This window comes from Mchenga conophoros, linkage group LG22, assembly GCF_057382185.1.
Source record: "Mchenga conophoros isolate Kocher_MC1m ecotype Shallow Benthic linkage group LG22, M_conophoros_male_GT1.1, whole genome shotgun sequence".
Lineage (NCBI taxonomy): Eukaryota > Metazoa > Chordata > Actinopteri > Cichliformes > Cichlidae > Mchenga > Mchenga conophoros.
Window position 1 is genome coordinate 34,053,246 of NC_140546.1, and position 16,026 is coordinate 34,069,271.

At 41.3% G+C, this 16,026-nt stretch overlaps 1 protein-coding gene across 1 annotated transcript; it reads left to right on the top strand.

Moving 5' to 3' along the window:
* The first annotated feature begins 622 nt into the window (after positions 1-622).
* Positions 623-14,452, top strand: srd5a1 (steroid-5-alpha-reductase, alpha polypeptide 1 (3-oxo-5 alpha-steroid delta 4-dehydrogenase alpha 1)). Its single transcript, XM_085262772.1, has 5 exons — positions 623-1,019; positions 1,241-1,407; positions 3,562-3,663; positions 11,628-11,778; positions 11,907-14,452. Exons 1-5 carry the CDS (start codon positions 709-711, stop codon positions 11,971-11,973), a joined length of 798 nt encoding a protein of 265 aa, XP_085118898.1. The 5' UTR covers positions 623-708; the 3' UTR covers positions 11,974-14,452.
* Positions 14,453-16,026: the final 1,574 nt, after the last annotated feature.

Here is a 16,026-nt window from a genome sequence, read left to right on the forward strand (position 1 = left end):
CAAGTTGCTATTTTCCACATTACTCCACATTATAGTTCAATTTTGAGAAAGAGTCATTAAGAAAGATCGACTAACCATTTGTCATTAAAAGTGAACAGTAGTGGCAGCCTGGAAAGAAGGAAAATATAAAACTGTAGCATAACCCTGGCTTGAAGTAAATAACACAACGTCACATTAACCCAGCAGAAAGTTATTACCCAAGAGATGGGTTAAATAGGCAACCTCATCTGGGAATTGCTGTGATTACAACAATAAACTGCAGCAACAATTTGCGTATGTTAAACCGAGAGATGTTTAACCAAGCTGAGTTTTGCACAAAGCAGTCGATATAAATGTTAATGTATAAATTTGGCAAGTAGGGGATGAGGAGAAGGTTAAATGACTTTTCCCCGATTGGACTTTTTATAAGCATTTTCATACACGAACAGCCGGCTCTCCGGCTGGGTTATGATCTCGCGAGAGTTTAGTCTGACGACTTTATGAACTCAGAAACCTATCGGATCCAATCTAACATGCTGATGCAAAGACCGAGCGCTTTCATTGGCTGAAAGGATCGGTTGCGTAATCGTTCAAGAACTCTTGATTGGTCCGAATCGGTCGCGAGCGTATGCGCTGTCCAGGCTCTTGTCTGCAAGCTAGGGAATAACCGGTATGTATAGTTAGCTAATTGCGAACGTTTTAGTTTTAAATATTAGCCCTCAGGTCGAAATGGATGCTCTCCTCTCCCTGCTCTTCTCCTCAGAGGAAGAGGAGCTGTACATGTTGGACCGCATGGCTTACTTCATGTTTTTAATGGCAGCCTGCACTTTTATTACTTTGCTGTTTGAAAATGTTCCTTACGGGCGGTATGCTACAAGCAAGTATGGATTTCCAGTTAACGCCAGGTTCGCCTGGTTCGTCCAGGAGCTGCCAGCCTTACTGCTCCCTATGTGTCTGCTACTCTGGACATCTTCTTCCAAGACGTCTTTACTACCTAATCAGCTCCTCATTGCCATGTATTTCCTTCACTATGTCCAGAGGTAAGCAACCCTGGGCAGTCACGTTTATTTATTTATACAGTGTTATAAGCAGGCTTGCGCAAGGAGCAGTGCCCCTTCAACTGGGCAAAGAAACGCCTGATTGATTATGCAACTCAGATACAGGAGATGTCAAAATGTGCACAGATGAATACATTTCAGTATAAACATGCCATTACTCAAAATAATGTGTTCTTGTTGTGTTTTTTCTTCTTCTTCTGCAGAGCCTGCATTTATCCATTTTTAATCAGAGGAGGGAAACCGACACCGTTCGCTTCATTCGCTCTGGCCTTTGTGTTCTGCTGCTATAATGGCTTCATGCAGATCAGGTACCTGAGCCATTATGCTGAGTACCCAGCATACTGGGTTACACATCCATGCTTCCTCATTGGTAGGTGTCCTGTTCCCTGACTGTTTGCAACAGGAATGTGAATTATTTTGTTGTGTGCAGAAGTTAAAATGTTGTACTGAGTGTAATTAGTATTTTATAAGTGTACATAGGGATGGGAATTGATAAGAATTGAGCTAATATCCATATCACTTATCAATTCCATCCCTTATTCATTCTCTTACCGATTCTCACTGGATCTTCCTTGAGAATCACCCCCATCGCTAAGCAGCATATCAAAGACATTAAAGTCATGCAAATTAATTGCATGTTGTCTGGTCAAATGTTTGTCCATGTTGGAGGTATTTCCCCCTCTTTGTTGTGATCAGTGTTGGGGTTGTTACTCTAAAAAAATAATTATCACACATATTACAAATAAAACATTTATTAAAAGTAATGCAGTACGTTGATTAATTACTCCCAGGATTCAGTAATTTGTCTGAAGCAGAATCAGAATACTTTATTAATCCCCAAGGAAAATTCTGTATTTAAGTTAAAAGTAAAGGACATAGAAATAAATAAGAAAAAAAGTTAAACTAAAGAGAAAAGACAGGAGCAACTATAACAGGCTGCATGCATGGTTGACGCATGCGCACTCAAGATGATTTGTTATCCTACTTGTTACATTACTTTCATGTTACTCTGTAAAATGACCCGTAACACATTGTTTCATAATTACCATTTAACAATATAAACCTGTAAGCTATAGTTTCACATACCGACAAAAACCCCTGTCCTAATGACAGGGGTTTTTGTCCTTGGTATTGCACAAAACAAAGATAAAAACCAACACAGCGACTTCAAAGCGATCTCCACTGTGATTTTACTGTAGAAACAGCGACTGCAGCCTGACTGCTCATCAATTTGTTACCGGTTGAAGTTCAAGGTCTGGTTGATGGGCTGGCGTCGGCATTCACTCAGCTTTCACTGTGGTTCTTGGCTAGCCAAGCGTCCTGGATGTAGTTTCCACTTTACAATTGCACTCTCATCCTCTTGTGCAATTAAAAAATAACCACGCTGTAGACTGCATCAGTTGGATTACATAGTATCAGTTTTAAGTAGGGGAAGGTGAGGCTCTGCTGATTGCATAGTCCTCTACATGCACTGTGTTGTGCTGAAAACTGTCCAGCAGAGCATCTGCTGGACAGTTTTCAAAAACCCATATAAAGCAACATATACACATGTGGCAGTATATCTGGGATAAGTCCAGCCATGTATCTATCCACCCATTTTCTGCTGCTTATCCGGGTCATGGAGGCAGCAGCCTAAGCAGACGAGCTAAGACCTGACTCACCCCTTCCTCCAGCTCATCTGGGAAGACTGGAGGCATTACTGAGCCAAAAAAAAATATCTGTGTTATCTAGTAGAATGGTTACGAGCTGTTCTGTTTCGGTATACACTGGAAGCCCAGATGTTCTTGTTTTACATGTTGAATGCCCATGTGGGCATTCTATGTGATCTGTGGGTATCAGGTGATTCGTCCACATGTATTTGAGTTTTTCTAAGTGAGTGAGAAAGATGTCATGTATAGTTGTTGGTGTTTGTACACACATAAAGGTTTTTGAAAGGTAGAATTATCAGATTTGTCAGTGGGGTGGCTGCATGCCAAATAACCCCAGGTTCAGTCATCAACTCATCAACGAGACTCAGAGATACAAGGTTACAAAGGTGCACTTTGCCCACAACAAAGTGACCTGTTGTGGGCACTTTGCCCTCTTTCTGTCTGAGAACCACAGCCGGAGTGTGAGCTATTTTTGAAAAGTCAGGAAATGATAGATGTGGGTGGATATTTGGAGAGCTGTACCTCACAGATGACAGTGATTACACAGTTTAATACATTCGCCAATTTGTGCACATTGTCTAAAGCATCATGTATGTATGTATTTTATTTATAACAACAGTTTCTCAACGCAGTTTTTCTTTTAAAACCTTCCCTTTTGTCCTGTTACAACTGGGAAAATATCGAGTCTGTATGTGACCCTAAGTTGGATTAGCAGGAAAACTTAAAATATGATATTTTAAGGTTGCTTTCGGAAGGAAACCAGGAGTATTCATCAAAATGTGGAAATGCTAAAAGAAAAAGAAACGCAAAGGTTTGCTCTCTGGCTTTTTGTCAGTACAGTCACTTGCTGAAACAGCTTTTGCTTTTGTCTCCAGGCTCGGTACTGTGGTTCGTCGGCTGGTTTATAAATGTACAATCTGACCACATCCTTAGGAACCTGAGAAAGCCCGGAGAGACTGGTTACAAGGTTCCCAAAGGTAAGAGCTTCAGTCAGACTCTGACATTTTATTTAGACTTGGGATTTTAAACTCATTTTAATCTCCAGTGGGTCAAACCAGTGAAACTCTTTCTGTCAGCGTAAAGGAGTTTAGGTACACATTTTGTCCCTGAGATAACTTCATAGGAAAAAGTGGTGTCGTTTCAAGGTTGTCTCAGTTCTTCTATCTGTTCTAGAAATGCTGCTGTGTTGAAGAAATAATCTGTCAGCACTACTCAAGCTCAGTTTAAGCTGTAAGACATAAATGTTTAAAATTACATAAAGTTTGTCACCCAGACTGTCCTGTAATTGTACAGCAGAAAGTTTTGTTAATTCGCAATAAAATAGCCTTTTAAAAATTGTGGACTTGTTGTTAAAAAACAACCAAAAAAGTGTAGCGTCTGTGTTGAGGGGGAGAAAAAAAATGAAAATACAGTTCAAAATGTGTGCACTCCTTCATATTGTCCAAAACTGTCCATTGGGCCTAATTGGAGTCTGTGCCGGGCTGATTCTGGGCCCCAGGCCTAATGTTTGACACCTTTGATTTAGACTATTTAATTTTCTGTTCAGAAATAAATTCAACAGCAGGTGTCCAGTAATTAAGGATAAATCATTTCTGTAAGTGTAGTCTTAAGTTTTTGCATACTCAGCCTAAAGTAAGCAATGCAACATTTTTGTTAGTAATTTGATCATTAAACGATGAAAGAAAACAATATATAATGAAATCATTTCATTAGGTTTTCATTGTACTCTGTAAAGTAAGCTATAAAGAATGGGGCAATGTAATTTCTCTCAGTCCTGGGCGAACTGTACATCGATTGTGCTGGTAAACTTTATTTATTTATTTATTTATTTAAGAGCTTAACTCAGAACACTGTCACACCAAGTTTACCTTTTATACGTTGTGTATGCATGTAAAAACTGGCATATGCATACAGAATGTAGAGGGGGAAACTGATCAAATCGATTACGTATTTGTGAAACATAGTTTCAGGCAGAGGAGTAACTGAGGGGCCATGCTAAGATTAGTATAAAATAAATAAGCATGGTTTCCAATAAAGCTATTCTAGCAAATTCCAAAAATAAAAGTATACAGCTTGAAATAAGCATAAAATACTTTCATGAAATTCTGAGACAGGGCCTTCTTCAATTTTAGGATACAGTCCTTCCTTGTAAACGGTGCCGTTTTTACATTGTGGCGCTACTTATTCTTAGGTTTAGACTCTGAATGTTTTTGTTGCAGCACACGTGATGAGTGAGAAGGAAGTCACAAAACCTGCAATCACATAATGGCCCTCGACGCTGCGGTCTCTGTGTGCTAGATGCTAATTTTCCAGTGTGGTCTCATGATTATACAGATCACACTAAGCAGAATCACAGGTTGTCACTAGCTGTCTTTGCCTGGGCCTCTGTGAGCCCTTACATTACTGTATAAACAGCTCTTGCTGCACATCCTCTAATACGGTCCAACTTGTAGGACTTTTAGTGTGTTTGCTTTCACTGACACAAACATGGAAATCTTTTAAACCACACAGAGTTGACAGTAATTGTTAGACAGTTAGCCAGGCGTACAGTGGAAGATGTGTGTAAATGTGAAACCCTCACTTATTCAGTATTCAGGCTGTGTACATAATTCATCTTTATGAAGTGTTCATGTTATTTGAGACTAATGTGCTTTCAGATTGATGTATTTATAGTATTTGTTTACATTTTTAACATTGGAGTGTTTTAAGCACAGAAGGGTCAGTTGACAACACTACAAAAGCAAAACAAAAAAATCACATTTCACATGGGATTTCTGAAACAAGCTGTTGGTGTTTTCACTTATTACTTTCAAGTCTCATTGAATATAACATGTTCATTTTGTAAACCACTGCCCCAGTTGGTTAGAAGGGAGGCTTAAATGCAGAGCATGCCTCAGGCTGGGTCAACCATGTGACTGAAAAGTCCGTAATGTAAGAACATATGATGACCTTTGGTTTCTCAGTCAGAGTTGCCTCTTGATCTGTGACAGACCAAGTTGCCAACAGCCAAAATATTCTGCACGGCTCTTCACTAACCACGATAAAGAGGCTGCAAAGGAGAAAACTGTTGTTACGTTCCCCTGAGGGGTCTAGGCGGTGAGGGGGAAGTAACAAAAGGTGTCCAGGTCAGAAAAAGGAGTCAAGGAGGCAAAAGGGTTAAATTAAAGAGTTTTATTAAAGTAGCTCAACTAAGAGAGACGGACAAGCCGCTATCACCATTTAAGAAAAACAAACAAAACTCAGGCGTTGGTCAATAAAGCAAAGTCAAAAGGAAAGCGCAGCTCACTAGCTGGAAACACCACAAAACACACACAGCTCACTAGCTGCAAACATCACAAAACACACACAGCTCACTAGCTGCAAACACCACACAAAATGGCACTCTGGCCCAGAGCTCACCTTTCCCTGGGCTTAAATCTCCTTGATTACTGACGAGAGTCAGCTGCACAAAAGGGAAAGGTGGCACCTCAGGCAGAAGAGGTAGTGTGACACGCCCACACAGGCACCTTCAGGAGGAGGCCCTGCTAGGGCCGTAACACTGTTCACTTGTCATTCTGCAGCTTTTTGCCATTCACTCTGCAGCCCGTCACCTCCCTCAGCTCCTCAGGCCCGATTCAGCTACTCTGATCTAGGGCTGCTCGATTATGGCAAAAATGATAATCACGATTATTTTTACTGAAATTGAGATCTCGATTATTTGACGATATTTATTTAACCCTTTAAGACCTACTATAGAACCAAGTCCGCCAGAGCTTATATTATTTTTTTACATGTTGTAGTGCCATTTGTGGGAGCATTTCAAGTTGCTATACAACTGTTATAGCCCATAAACGGGCGATCGTGGCTTAAGAGTTGGGAGTTCGCCTTGTAATCGGAAGGTTGCCGGTTCGAGCCCCGGCTTGGACAGTCTCGGTCGTTGTGTCCTTGGGCAAGACACTTCACCCGTTGCCTACTGGTGGTGGTCAGAGGGCCCGGTGGCGCCAGTGTCCGGCAGCCTCGCCTCTGTCAGTGCGCCCCAGGGTGGCTGTGGCTACAATGTAGCTTGCCATCACCAGTGTGTGAATGTGTGTGTGTGTGAATGGGTGGATGACTGGATATGTAAAGCGCTTTGGGGTCCTTAGGGACTAGAAAAGCGCTATATAAATACAGGCCATTTACCATTTACCATATTTTAATAATATGTATGCATTAAGTCCATAGTAACTACATTAATTGCAAAAAAGTGCAATAAACTACAAAAAAATTGAAAATCGTTTTTGTTTTGTTTACATATATTTCTACTTGGAGAAATTTAAGAGGTTTATCCCTCAAAACTTTAAATACAATAAAGTTGCAAAAAATAGTTTACAACAACAGGAAATTTATTTTGAGTGTCTTCATAGTTTTATTTTGGAGATACACCAATTTTTATTGCAGGAAAAACGAAAAAACAATCCTATGATGCAAATTTGCAAAGAAAACAGCAGGTGCATCAAAATAAACTATTTCCAGCAGTGCAACTCGAGTTCTAAGCATCCCAGCAACTATTCAGAAAAGTCAAACATGACCAGTATAGGCTTTTAAGGCCTACAAGTAAAAAACTACATTTCCGCGAAAATGACGTCAGTTCCGGTTTCAGCCAGGAAATGGCGGACATGCGATAGTTCGCGCTGACGTCTGTTTCAATGTGGGAAGTGTTACGAACAGCTGATCGGATCGGCAAAGCGTGTTTCTGGAATATTATGTTTTTGTTCCTGCAAGCGCTTTTTATGCAATTTTTGTAAAGCTTTATGTGGAAGGAAACCGTGACCGAGGACAAGCTGATGGCATCAGATGTAAGTACAACTCCTCTGGTTTCATATGCAAAATAAATTATTGCGCTAGCTTACACGGTCCAGGTTCTACAGGGATTTAAAAATAGTTACACAAAACGGAGCGTGCTGCTCTGACCGGCTTTAAAGGGTTAACAATGACTTTAAAAAAATATTATAAAATAGTGTGCAACACCACTGAAGTTTTTTTTTTTTTACCTCTCTTTTCAACCAACGGCAGTCACTCTCCTCTCCAAATAACTTCTGCTTAGCTTTCCGAGCTTCCCTCGGGTCCTCTTAATCAGCGGTCTCCAACCTTTTTTGCGCCACGGACCGGTTTATGCCCGACAATATTTTCACGGACCGGCCTTTAAGGTGTCGCGGATAAATGAGGGAGGGGCTAATAATCGGCTCAGTCATTTTTAATGATCGTTGAAAGCCCAGATCGTAATCGTGATTAAAATTCGATTAATTGAGCAGCCCTACTCTGATCTGGACTTCACTCTTTACTTTCTACAGCAGGGGTCGGCAACCTTTCTGATGGCAAGTGCCATTTAAAATTTCCTCAGAGGTCAGTGTGCCATCCATATGATTGCATTAGCAATAAATTGAATAACGCTCTATATTAACAGTTACACACTATATAGAGCCACTTTATAGGATTATATTTGTTCGTAGATGTTGGCAGCTGTCAGCGAATAGTTCTCAGCTATTTTGAAACAAAAAAAGACTTTTTATCCATAACAGCAAATGAACTGAACAACAGAAAATACAAATGCTATTTATGGTCTCCTCACAACAATGATAAGAAAAATAAACTGGGCCAATATGGCATGTTTTGTTAATACAGAGTCACACATGTTAATGTGATCTCTGGTCTCCCACTCAGAGACTCGGGTCTCCGAGGGTCCAGCATTCAGACCTGAGGACTCTCTTCATGTGAGAGAAAATCTGCTCACACAGATATGTAGAGCCAAATACTGTCAATAAGGCCTCTGCAATGTTCTGAAGACAGTTAACCTTGTCAGATAGTGATGTCCAGCAGGTGAAAATCCAGCTCCATGAACACACACAGCTGTGGATTCCAGCTGCTTCGATGTTGCATTAACTGGCATTAACTCAGTTAATGCGAGACAAATCCAGCTGCTCATTAAAGATTTCTGGTTTGATCAGAAAATAGAACATTGGTCCAAACACCTGAAAGTCCCAAAATGGATTGTGTCTCGAGTCTATGTATGTATCAGAGTATTTCCGTGGTGCTGATGCTGTGCTGAGCGGAAAGCTCCAGAAACCTTTGAAGTGTCGGAATGTGGAAAGCCAACAGCGTCCCTCTCACCAGTAGCCTAAGTTATTTTTAGCCAATTACAAGTTGAATCTGGTAGTTGGGTTTTTAGCTAAGATACCGTCATTAAGAAGAGGCACAACTAATGTGTCTATGCGAGCTGATTTGCGATGTGCACTGGTGGCGCGACCATTTATTTTTTTTGATGCACCTTCTCAGATTAACTCACTGCGTGTCGTGCCCAGGGCTGGACTGGGACAAAAAATTGACCCGGGCATTTTGACTAGAGACCGGCCCCCCAGGTATTAAAGCCATAAAGCCTTTGAATGAAAACAAACGCTGTTGTGACAGTGATGTACAGTCTTGTTGGTATATGTATGATTTCTATACATTTTACATCAGATAAAAACTTTCATTGTAAGCTTCAGATAATTTAATAACAGCCAGACATTTTAAATGAGAATAAGAAAGTATTTCTTTGTGCCCCCCTTTCCCTGTTAATGCCCTACCTGCCCTCCTGGCAAAACTTTGCTAGACCCGCCCCTGTACAGTTACCAGCTGTCAGCTACTTAGAAAAGGATCCTGGTGTTATTTGTCTCTCAGAAACAGTTCATAACTTCCCTTCAACTCATCCATGTCACCTAAAAGGTAAACCTGTTTCTCCATCACCTGTTCAGCTCTGATGATTCAGTAAGGACATCTCCTGGTTTCATCTTCATGTTTCCCTCTCACCACACATCCAAACAGACATCATGACCAGCAGCTTTACAGCTGTGGCTCCAGCAAACATCAGCTGATACTAGAAATTAATATTAAATAAATTCTAACAACAGCTGATCAAGCTTAAACATGCTGCTGTTGTTTAGCGCGACATCCGCTGGTTTCCTCTTTCTGGCGCAAAGTGGGCGATAAACAAACAAGAGAGACGATCAGCTGATCATTGATCAGTTTCATGATTGAAGTAGAAACAGGAGAGAGAGGGGGGAGAATGAGAGAAGAAGAGGCAGCTGTGCAGCAAAGACAGAATAAATCCAGCTTTGTGTCTTTTTCCATCCTAGACATCTCAGCTCAACACGAAACACGTAATAATGTCTCTGAATACGGGATGATTCCGTTTGTACGGGGCGGGTGGCAACTCTACTAGCTGACCTTATGGATAAAATAAAGTTTACTATCAGTAACATCATAGCACCACCCAGCTGTATAGAAACTCCGTCATGCTAGTTAGCACGCAGTACGAGTTATTGTAACTGACTGTAAAAAGTCAGCATAACGAAAATAAACTCCACCTAAACTTGGTTTATATCTGACCCAGATAGACTGCAGGTCATAACTTCTTACCTGAAGTTCAGTTCACCTGACACTCGGACTGGCGGCTGCCTCGGGTCTCTCCTCCTCCTGTCTCCCCTCTCCCTCATCCACCTGCTGGCCTCCACCACTTGTTAATTTTACTGAATCTGCGGAAGCTCCGCCATAGCCACCACCAAACAACTGAGTTATTTTTACACACCGACCAGTATCTAGCCAATCCACCACCTTTCATTGTTTATACCGTTCCAAAAAAAATAAATCATCGGCCCACCGAGCAAATGTCTGGTATGCCCGTCCAGCTATGGTGCCATCAGTTAACCCTGCCTAGGGTTGCCGACCCCTGTTCTACAGACTCGACTCTGTTTAGTTCAGCTATGGTTCACTTGCTGCTCTACACAGGCAGCAACTCGTCTAATTCTCCACACATCTGTTATCCAACACCCTGGATCAGAATTCCATCCCAGATCCATTCAAACCCTGTGATAATTACTAATCTTTTATCTAACGACAGTGCCTTATATATTGAGCTATCTAGCTAGATCTGGGTCATGCTATACAGCCTTCATGTTGTTAGGCAGTCAGGACTGCAGCATTTAACACTGAGTGTCAAAATGATGGTTGGTGGTTCTCCGTACAAATGGTCGATAAATGTTTTGTTTGTTTCGGTGTTTTTGGGAGGGGAATGCAACACATCAACGTTCTCTGATGAGTAAACCCATTTTAGGAAGAGTTTGCTGTGCAGCCCGCCCCAGCTTGGCTAAAACAGACCTAACAACTGAAACATGAGTGGATTTATGGTTTGGTTTTGGTTTTTTTAAGTGTGTGTGTGACCTTGTACTGCATTTAACTGGCTGAGCACTGTATAAGATGTGACATGTAAGGAGGGGGTTGGGTAAACAAGGCATTGGTTCACGTCCAAATTCCTTTTGCAAAACAGGCTGTACGGTGGGTACATGGAATCAAACTGTTTTCTCTGAAAAATCCAAACCATAAGTTGGCTTCTACCTCTGTTAAATAAATCTGTAATCATAACGGGTTCACAAAGTGAGCGGCTCCCCTGACTGGGAGCGTAGTCACAACAAAAGCACCTTGAGCCTGAACTTGCACTGAACCTGTTGAAATAATCCTTCCCTGAACCTTAAAGAAAATAGAGCAGAGAAGGCGAGGTGTGAGGAAGCTGTGAGCTTTGTTGCTCCAGATCAACCTACAGGCACGTCTGGAATCCCCTCAGCCAAGAATCTGCTATTTTCACATAAAGGGTAGCAGCACTGCTGAGCACATAGCCTGCAGTCGCATACTGAGTGCTCAGCCATGTATGTGTGGTATGAAGCCAGCTCTGTGAATGCCCTTTGCATTTTGTAACTGCATGTTGCCTCCAAATAAGATTCACAGGCAGTGGAAATGTCACCACTTCTTCAGCTTAGTATCAAATTGTATTCTGCAAAAAGTCACTGGATTTTATTTCCCTCAACATGAAAATGTTTGGGTTATTTTTGCATCAGTGAGCACATCAAAGGAGAAACCCACCTGCTCTAATGTCGCTGTCTTCCACCCACAGGCGGCATGTTCGAGTACGTGTCTGGGGCCAACTTCTTGGGCGAGATAACAGAGTGGGCTGGCTTCACTCTGGCTGGTCACTCTGTTCACAGTGCAGCCTTCGCCATCTTTACCGCAGTGGTCCTCGCTAGCAGAGCTGTGGCCCACCACAAGTAAGAACAAAAACAGGCAGCGTTCTCACACTCGGAGCAATTTTCCTGGAGTGTGCACACTGTACATTTTAAACAAAATTCAGAATTAACACAGGAAAATTTCTTGTTCCTTTGTTCTTGCTCTGCAGATGGTACCTTGCCAAGTTTGAGGACTACCCTAAAAGCAGGAAGGTGTTGATTCCCTTTCTGTTCTAGAAAGCTGGACACCTCGAAAGGTAATGTGTTCTCCTGCAACGGCGAAGAACATTCCTGTGATCATTTGCCTAATTTAGACATTCTCTAATGTAGCAACAAACCTTGAACACAGCTTATTTTTTTTCCACTGAAAACAAGCGCACTCTTGGTGTGAAGAAGCAATTGTTAAAAGTCACCATCTCAGAAAGGTTTTTATCATTTGTTACGTTGGTAATAACATCACAAAGCACCAAGGAACCTCAACAAGCATGGACTGAATGTGCTGGAGGTGTTGCGTTTGCAGGAGAGGCGGCATTCAGCTCTCCTCCAGAGGAAATAAAGGTTGTGAATGGAGTAGCTCCATGGTAATATACGGGATTTATGACAGTCTACATCAGCAGTAAACAGCTTTAAGACTCTCCTCCTGCTCTGCATATTCTCCCAGTTGGAACATAAAGTTGGAAATGCAAAGCAGACATTTAAAATGGTCATTTTATCCTCAAGATTCAGCTGTTGCAAATCTTTTTAATGTCGATTCACATCAAATAGACGAGTTCTGAATCACGTAGAACGTGTTTTCTACTGGATTTTGCTCTGGGTGTCATCTACTGACCTCGTCATCTCAAAGTCCTGAAAGAGAAGCAACTTTGTGAATGTAACTGCATATCTGGACTCAAAAAAAGACTGGTCTGCAAAATTAGAATAGGAATGAAACATTATATATTAAACAAAAGTGGGAATCTGAATTATGTCAGAGGATGACTGGCGATCCGTTTGTCTCTCATAGCATAATTCCACCAGCTCTAGACGATGGAGAGAATATGGCTGGAAAAATGTGATTAGGTTCTTTATTACACCTTATATCAAAAGCAAGCAGCTGAAAACACCCCAACAATGCTGGAGATTATGTGGAGACTGGGACGCCAATCATTCTCATGTGTTTTGGAAGTGTAAAAATAGCAAACCTTACTGGGAAAGCATGTCATGTGAGGCACGAGTATTGTATTTTGGAATATGGGAAAATGTAAGAAAGGAGGACCATTACTTGTTTAAAATTATGTTGTTGTCAAGCAAAAAGATAATAACAAAAAACTGGCTGAAAAGTGACCCTTTAAAATTGGAAGAATGGACTGATGTAATTGAGGATAGATATAGATAGATCTCTAGAGATAGAGATGACCTACACTTTGAGACTGAAATCTGATAAACTGTGGACAAAATGGATAGCCTATAAGACTCACTCAACCCCATAAGGCAGGGACCTCTCCTCTGAGGGTTTTTTTTTTTTTTTTTTCTTTCCTCTTCTTAATTCAAACAGCTTTTGGTTCTTGGTCCTTTGAGGCATAGGCGGACGGCCAGACCCTGAGAGAATGGGGTCCTGCTAATACCCGCTCCGGGTTCAAATATGTTATGATTGTGAATGGAAATGGAACTGGACCTGTCGGGGAGAGGACCAGACTTCGGGCCCTGTCTGGCAGCCTTCATATGGATGTAAGAGTCTGGGTGGATGGTGTTTTTGGGACGGGATTGTGTTCTTTTTTTCGTATTTTTTGTTTGCATGTACTACAAAGTTGGAAAAATGTACAAAGTAAAAAAAAAAAAAAAAAAAAAAAAAGACTGAGACTTGCATCAGGCCTGTCCCCCACTCATGGACTGCGGGGACAGAGAATGAAGATCAAGCACAGGCGTCAATAAGTCACCCATGCCTGAAATTAGAAAATAAGAGTTGCCCCAAAACATGCCCCATGCTGGGAGTTTCTCAGAGAGATGGTGAAGAAGTGGAGAAGAAATTAGAGAAAAATATTGGCCTGGTGAAAGCAGGAGGACAACGCGTGCTGAATGAATAAAGCTGTGCGAGATGTTTTTGAAGGGACGGAGAAAAACTGGAAGTAAAGACAGGAACAGGAAATATTGGACTTGTCTCTTTCGCTCCATTACGGTTTCATTTTTGTTACTGTGAGTCATAATCTTGTCAGTGTAAGTTAAGACTTTTCTTAAATCATGTCATGGTTTGTTGGTACTCAGGTGCCCTTTTTTTGGGTGGGTTTTAAAAATGACTTTTTATTCAAAAGAAGTGCAGTTATCTTTAAAGTTTGCTCACTCATTTTCTGATGAAGTCCTTTTCCTGTCACAACTGAGGTCATGTCTTTAGGAATTTGATAAAGGGATTTTTACACTTTGTCACCAATAAATACTTTGACTGCTGCGTCTGAGTGTGATGATAAATGATGGCTGCTTTGCAGAGAGACGTCCTTCGTGCCCCCACCTTCTCTCTCTTTTTTCCAGGGTGTTTTTTTTTTTTCTAGTTGTGCATCCTCTGTCTGGGCTCCTTGTAATTGCATCACTATATTACACAGACACTATTTACAACTGAGTGTGCCATTTGCCTGTAATACCATTCATCTTCATGCACTGTGTAATGGCTTGTTGGTCCCAAACTTAGACACACAGGCTCTGGATACAAGTAATATTTAATATACGCATGCTATATAATTTAATGTAACGTGGAAAAGCAACAACTAAGCAGCATTAACAACCTTCAGCCTTTAAGACTGCTGCATGCGAACAAACACACGTCTGTGGTAGGAAAGTAAAATAACAAGCCACTGCTGCATGTTCTGCCCGTCTTGCAAGCCATAGACTGTATATAAAAGATGGACACCGCTTTCCGATGTGAAAAGTAAAGCCAGCCTGGAAATCTACTTTCAAGATTTATTGAAAACAATAAGATGTTCATTTTGTAAACTGTGGACCCAATAAGAGGGAAATAAGGATAAAGCATGAAATGTTTATGACTGGATCAACCTTGTGATTGACAAGTCACTATTGTCGCCTCTGTCAGTGCACCCCAGGGTGGCTGTGGCTACAATGTAGCTTGCCATCACCAGTGTGTGAATGGGTGGATGACTGAACGTGTAAAGCGCTATACAAATACAGGCCATTTATTGTATGAGTGGCCATTGGAAGCAACAGTGAAAATGACGAAGGGTTCAAAACAGTCAAGTCCAGTTGATAAGTTAGCGATCCACCCTCTTCTTCAAATATGGCCACTGCTGGCTATAAAAGGGGGAAAACCAACATGGCAACATGGAGTCCTAAGCCAGCCGGTAATGTGATAGCTGCTTTAGTTATTTATTTGTTTATTTATGGCTCCAGTCTTGCCTCCCATGGATAGGACTAGACTTTGTACAAAATATTATCTCAAAAAGTCTGAAATTAAAGGAAACATGAAGTCCTAGTCTTAGATTCCGTGTAAAATTTCTGTGTAACAGTGCAGGTGAACTTTATAATATATAAAGTTTCTGTTTTATGTCAAATTGTTTAACATTAACTTTAACAGAAATATTCAGTTTATTGTCATGCATGAAGAAAAACAGCGTACTTGGTGTTGCACTGATTTCTACCCTGTCATAACTATCAGTATGATCTCTTGGTCTTCCTTCGTGTTTACTGAGGTCTTAAAATCCCTTGGTTATGATTTTGTAAATGGTGCAGGATCCCTCCTTTGCACCCAGAATGCAGGCGATGGACAGCAGTTTGAAGATGTTCTCTTTACCTGTAGATGGCGCATATTAACACACCTACACCTCCTAGGTTTAAACTCTTTTAACCCCCCCATCTTGCATTCAGGTGGTACAGTTTGGACTGTACCACTGCATATAAAGTCGATGGCCCAGATTTGCAGTTTTGAACCTGCTCTGCGGTTAGATGATAATCAGTGGGTTCATTCTAATGATGTCCTTGTTATTACTGTACCTAACTGCACAGTGGGGGCAACGCACCACAGGCAATATGCTCACATGTAGAAACAGTGTAATGGCTGCCGACATTGTAAGCGCAGCTTCCCACTAATGTGGGTTAAATATCTGGAACATACTGCAGCCTCATTACTATTCAAGCCACATGCAGCCTCAGACAACTGCCTGCTTCCTTAATATTATCTCCTATTACTGTTCTGCCTGTGAGCATATTAGTGGCTTCTCCAGCTTCTCCTGTGTTGTTGTTTCTGTGCGTGTGTGTGTTCGTGTGCATCTTTTAGGTGTCTGTCAGCTACGGTCCAGTCGTCACCAATGT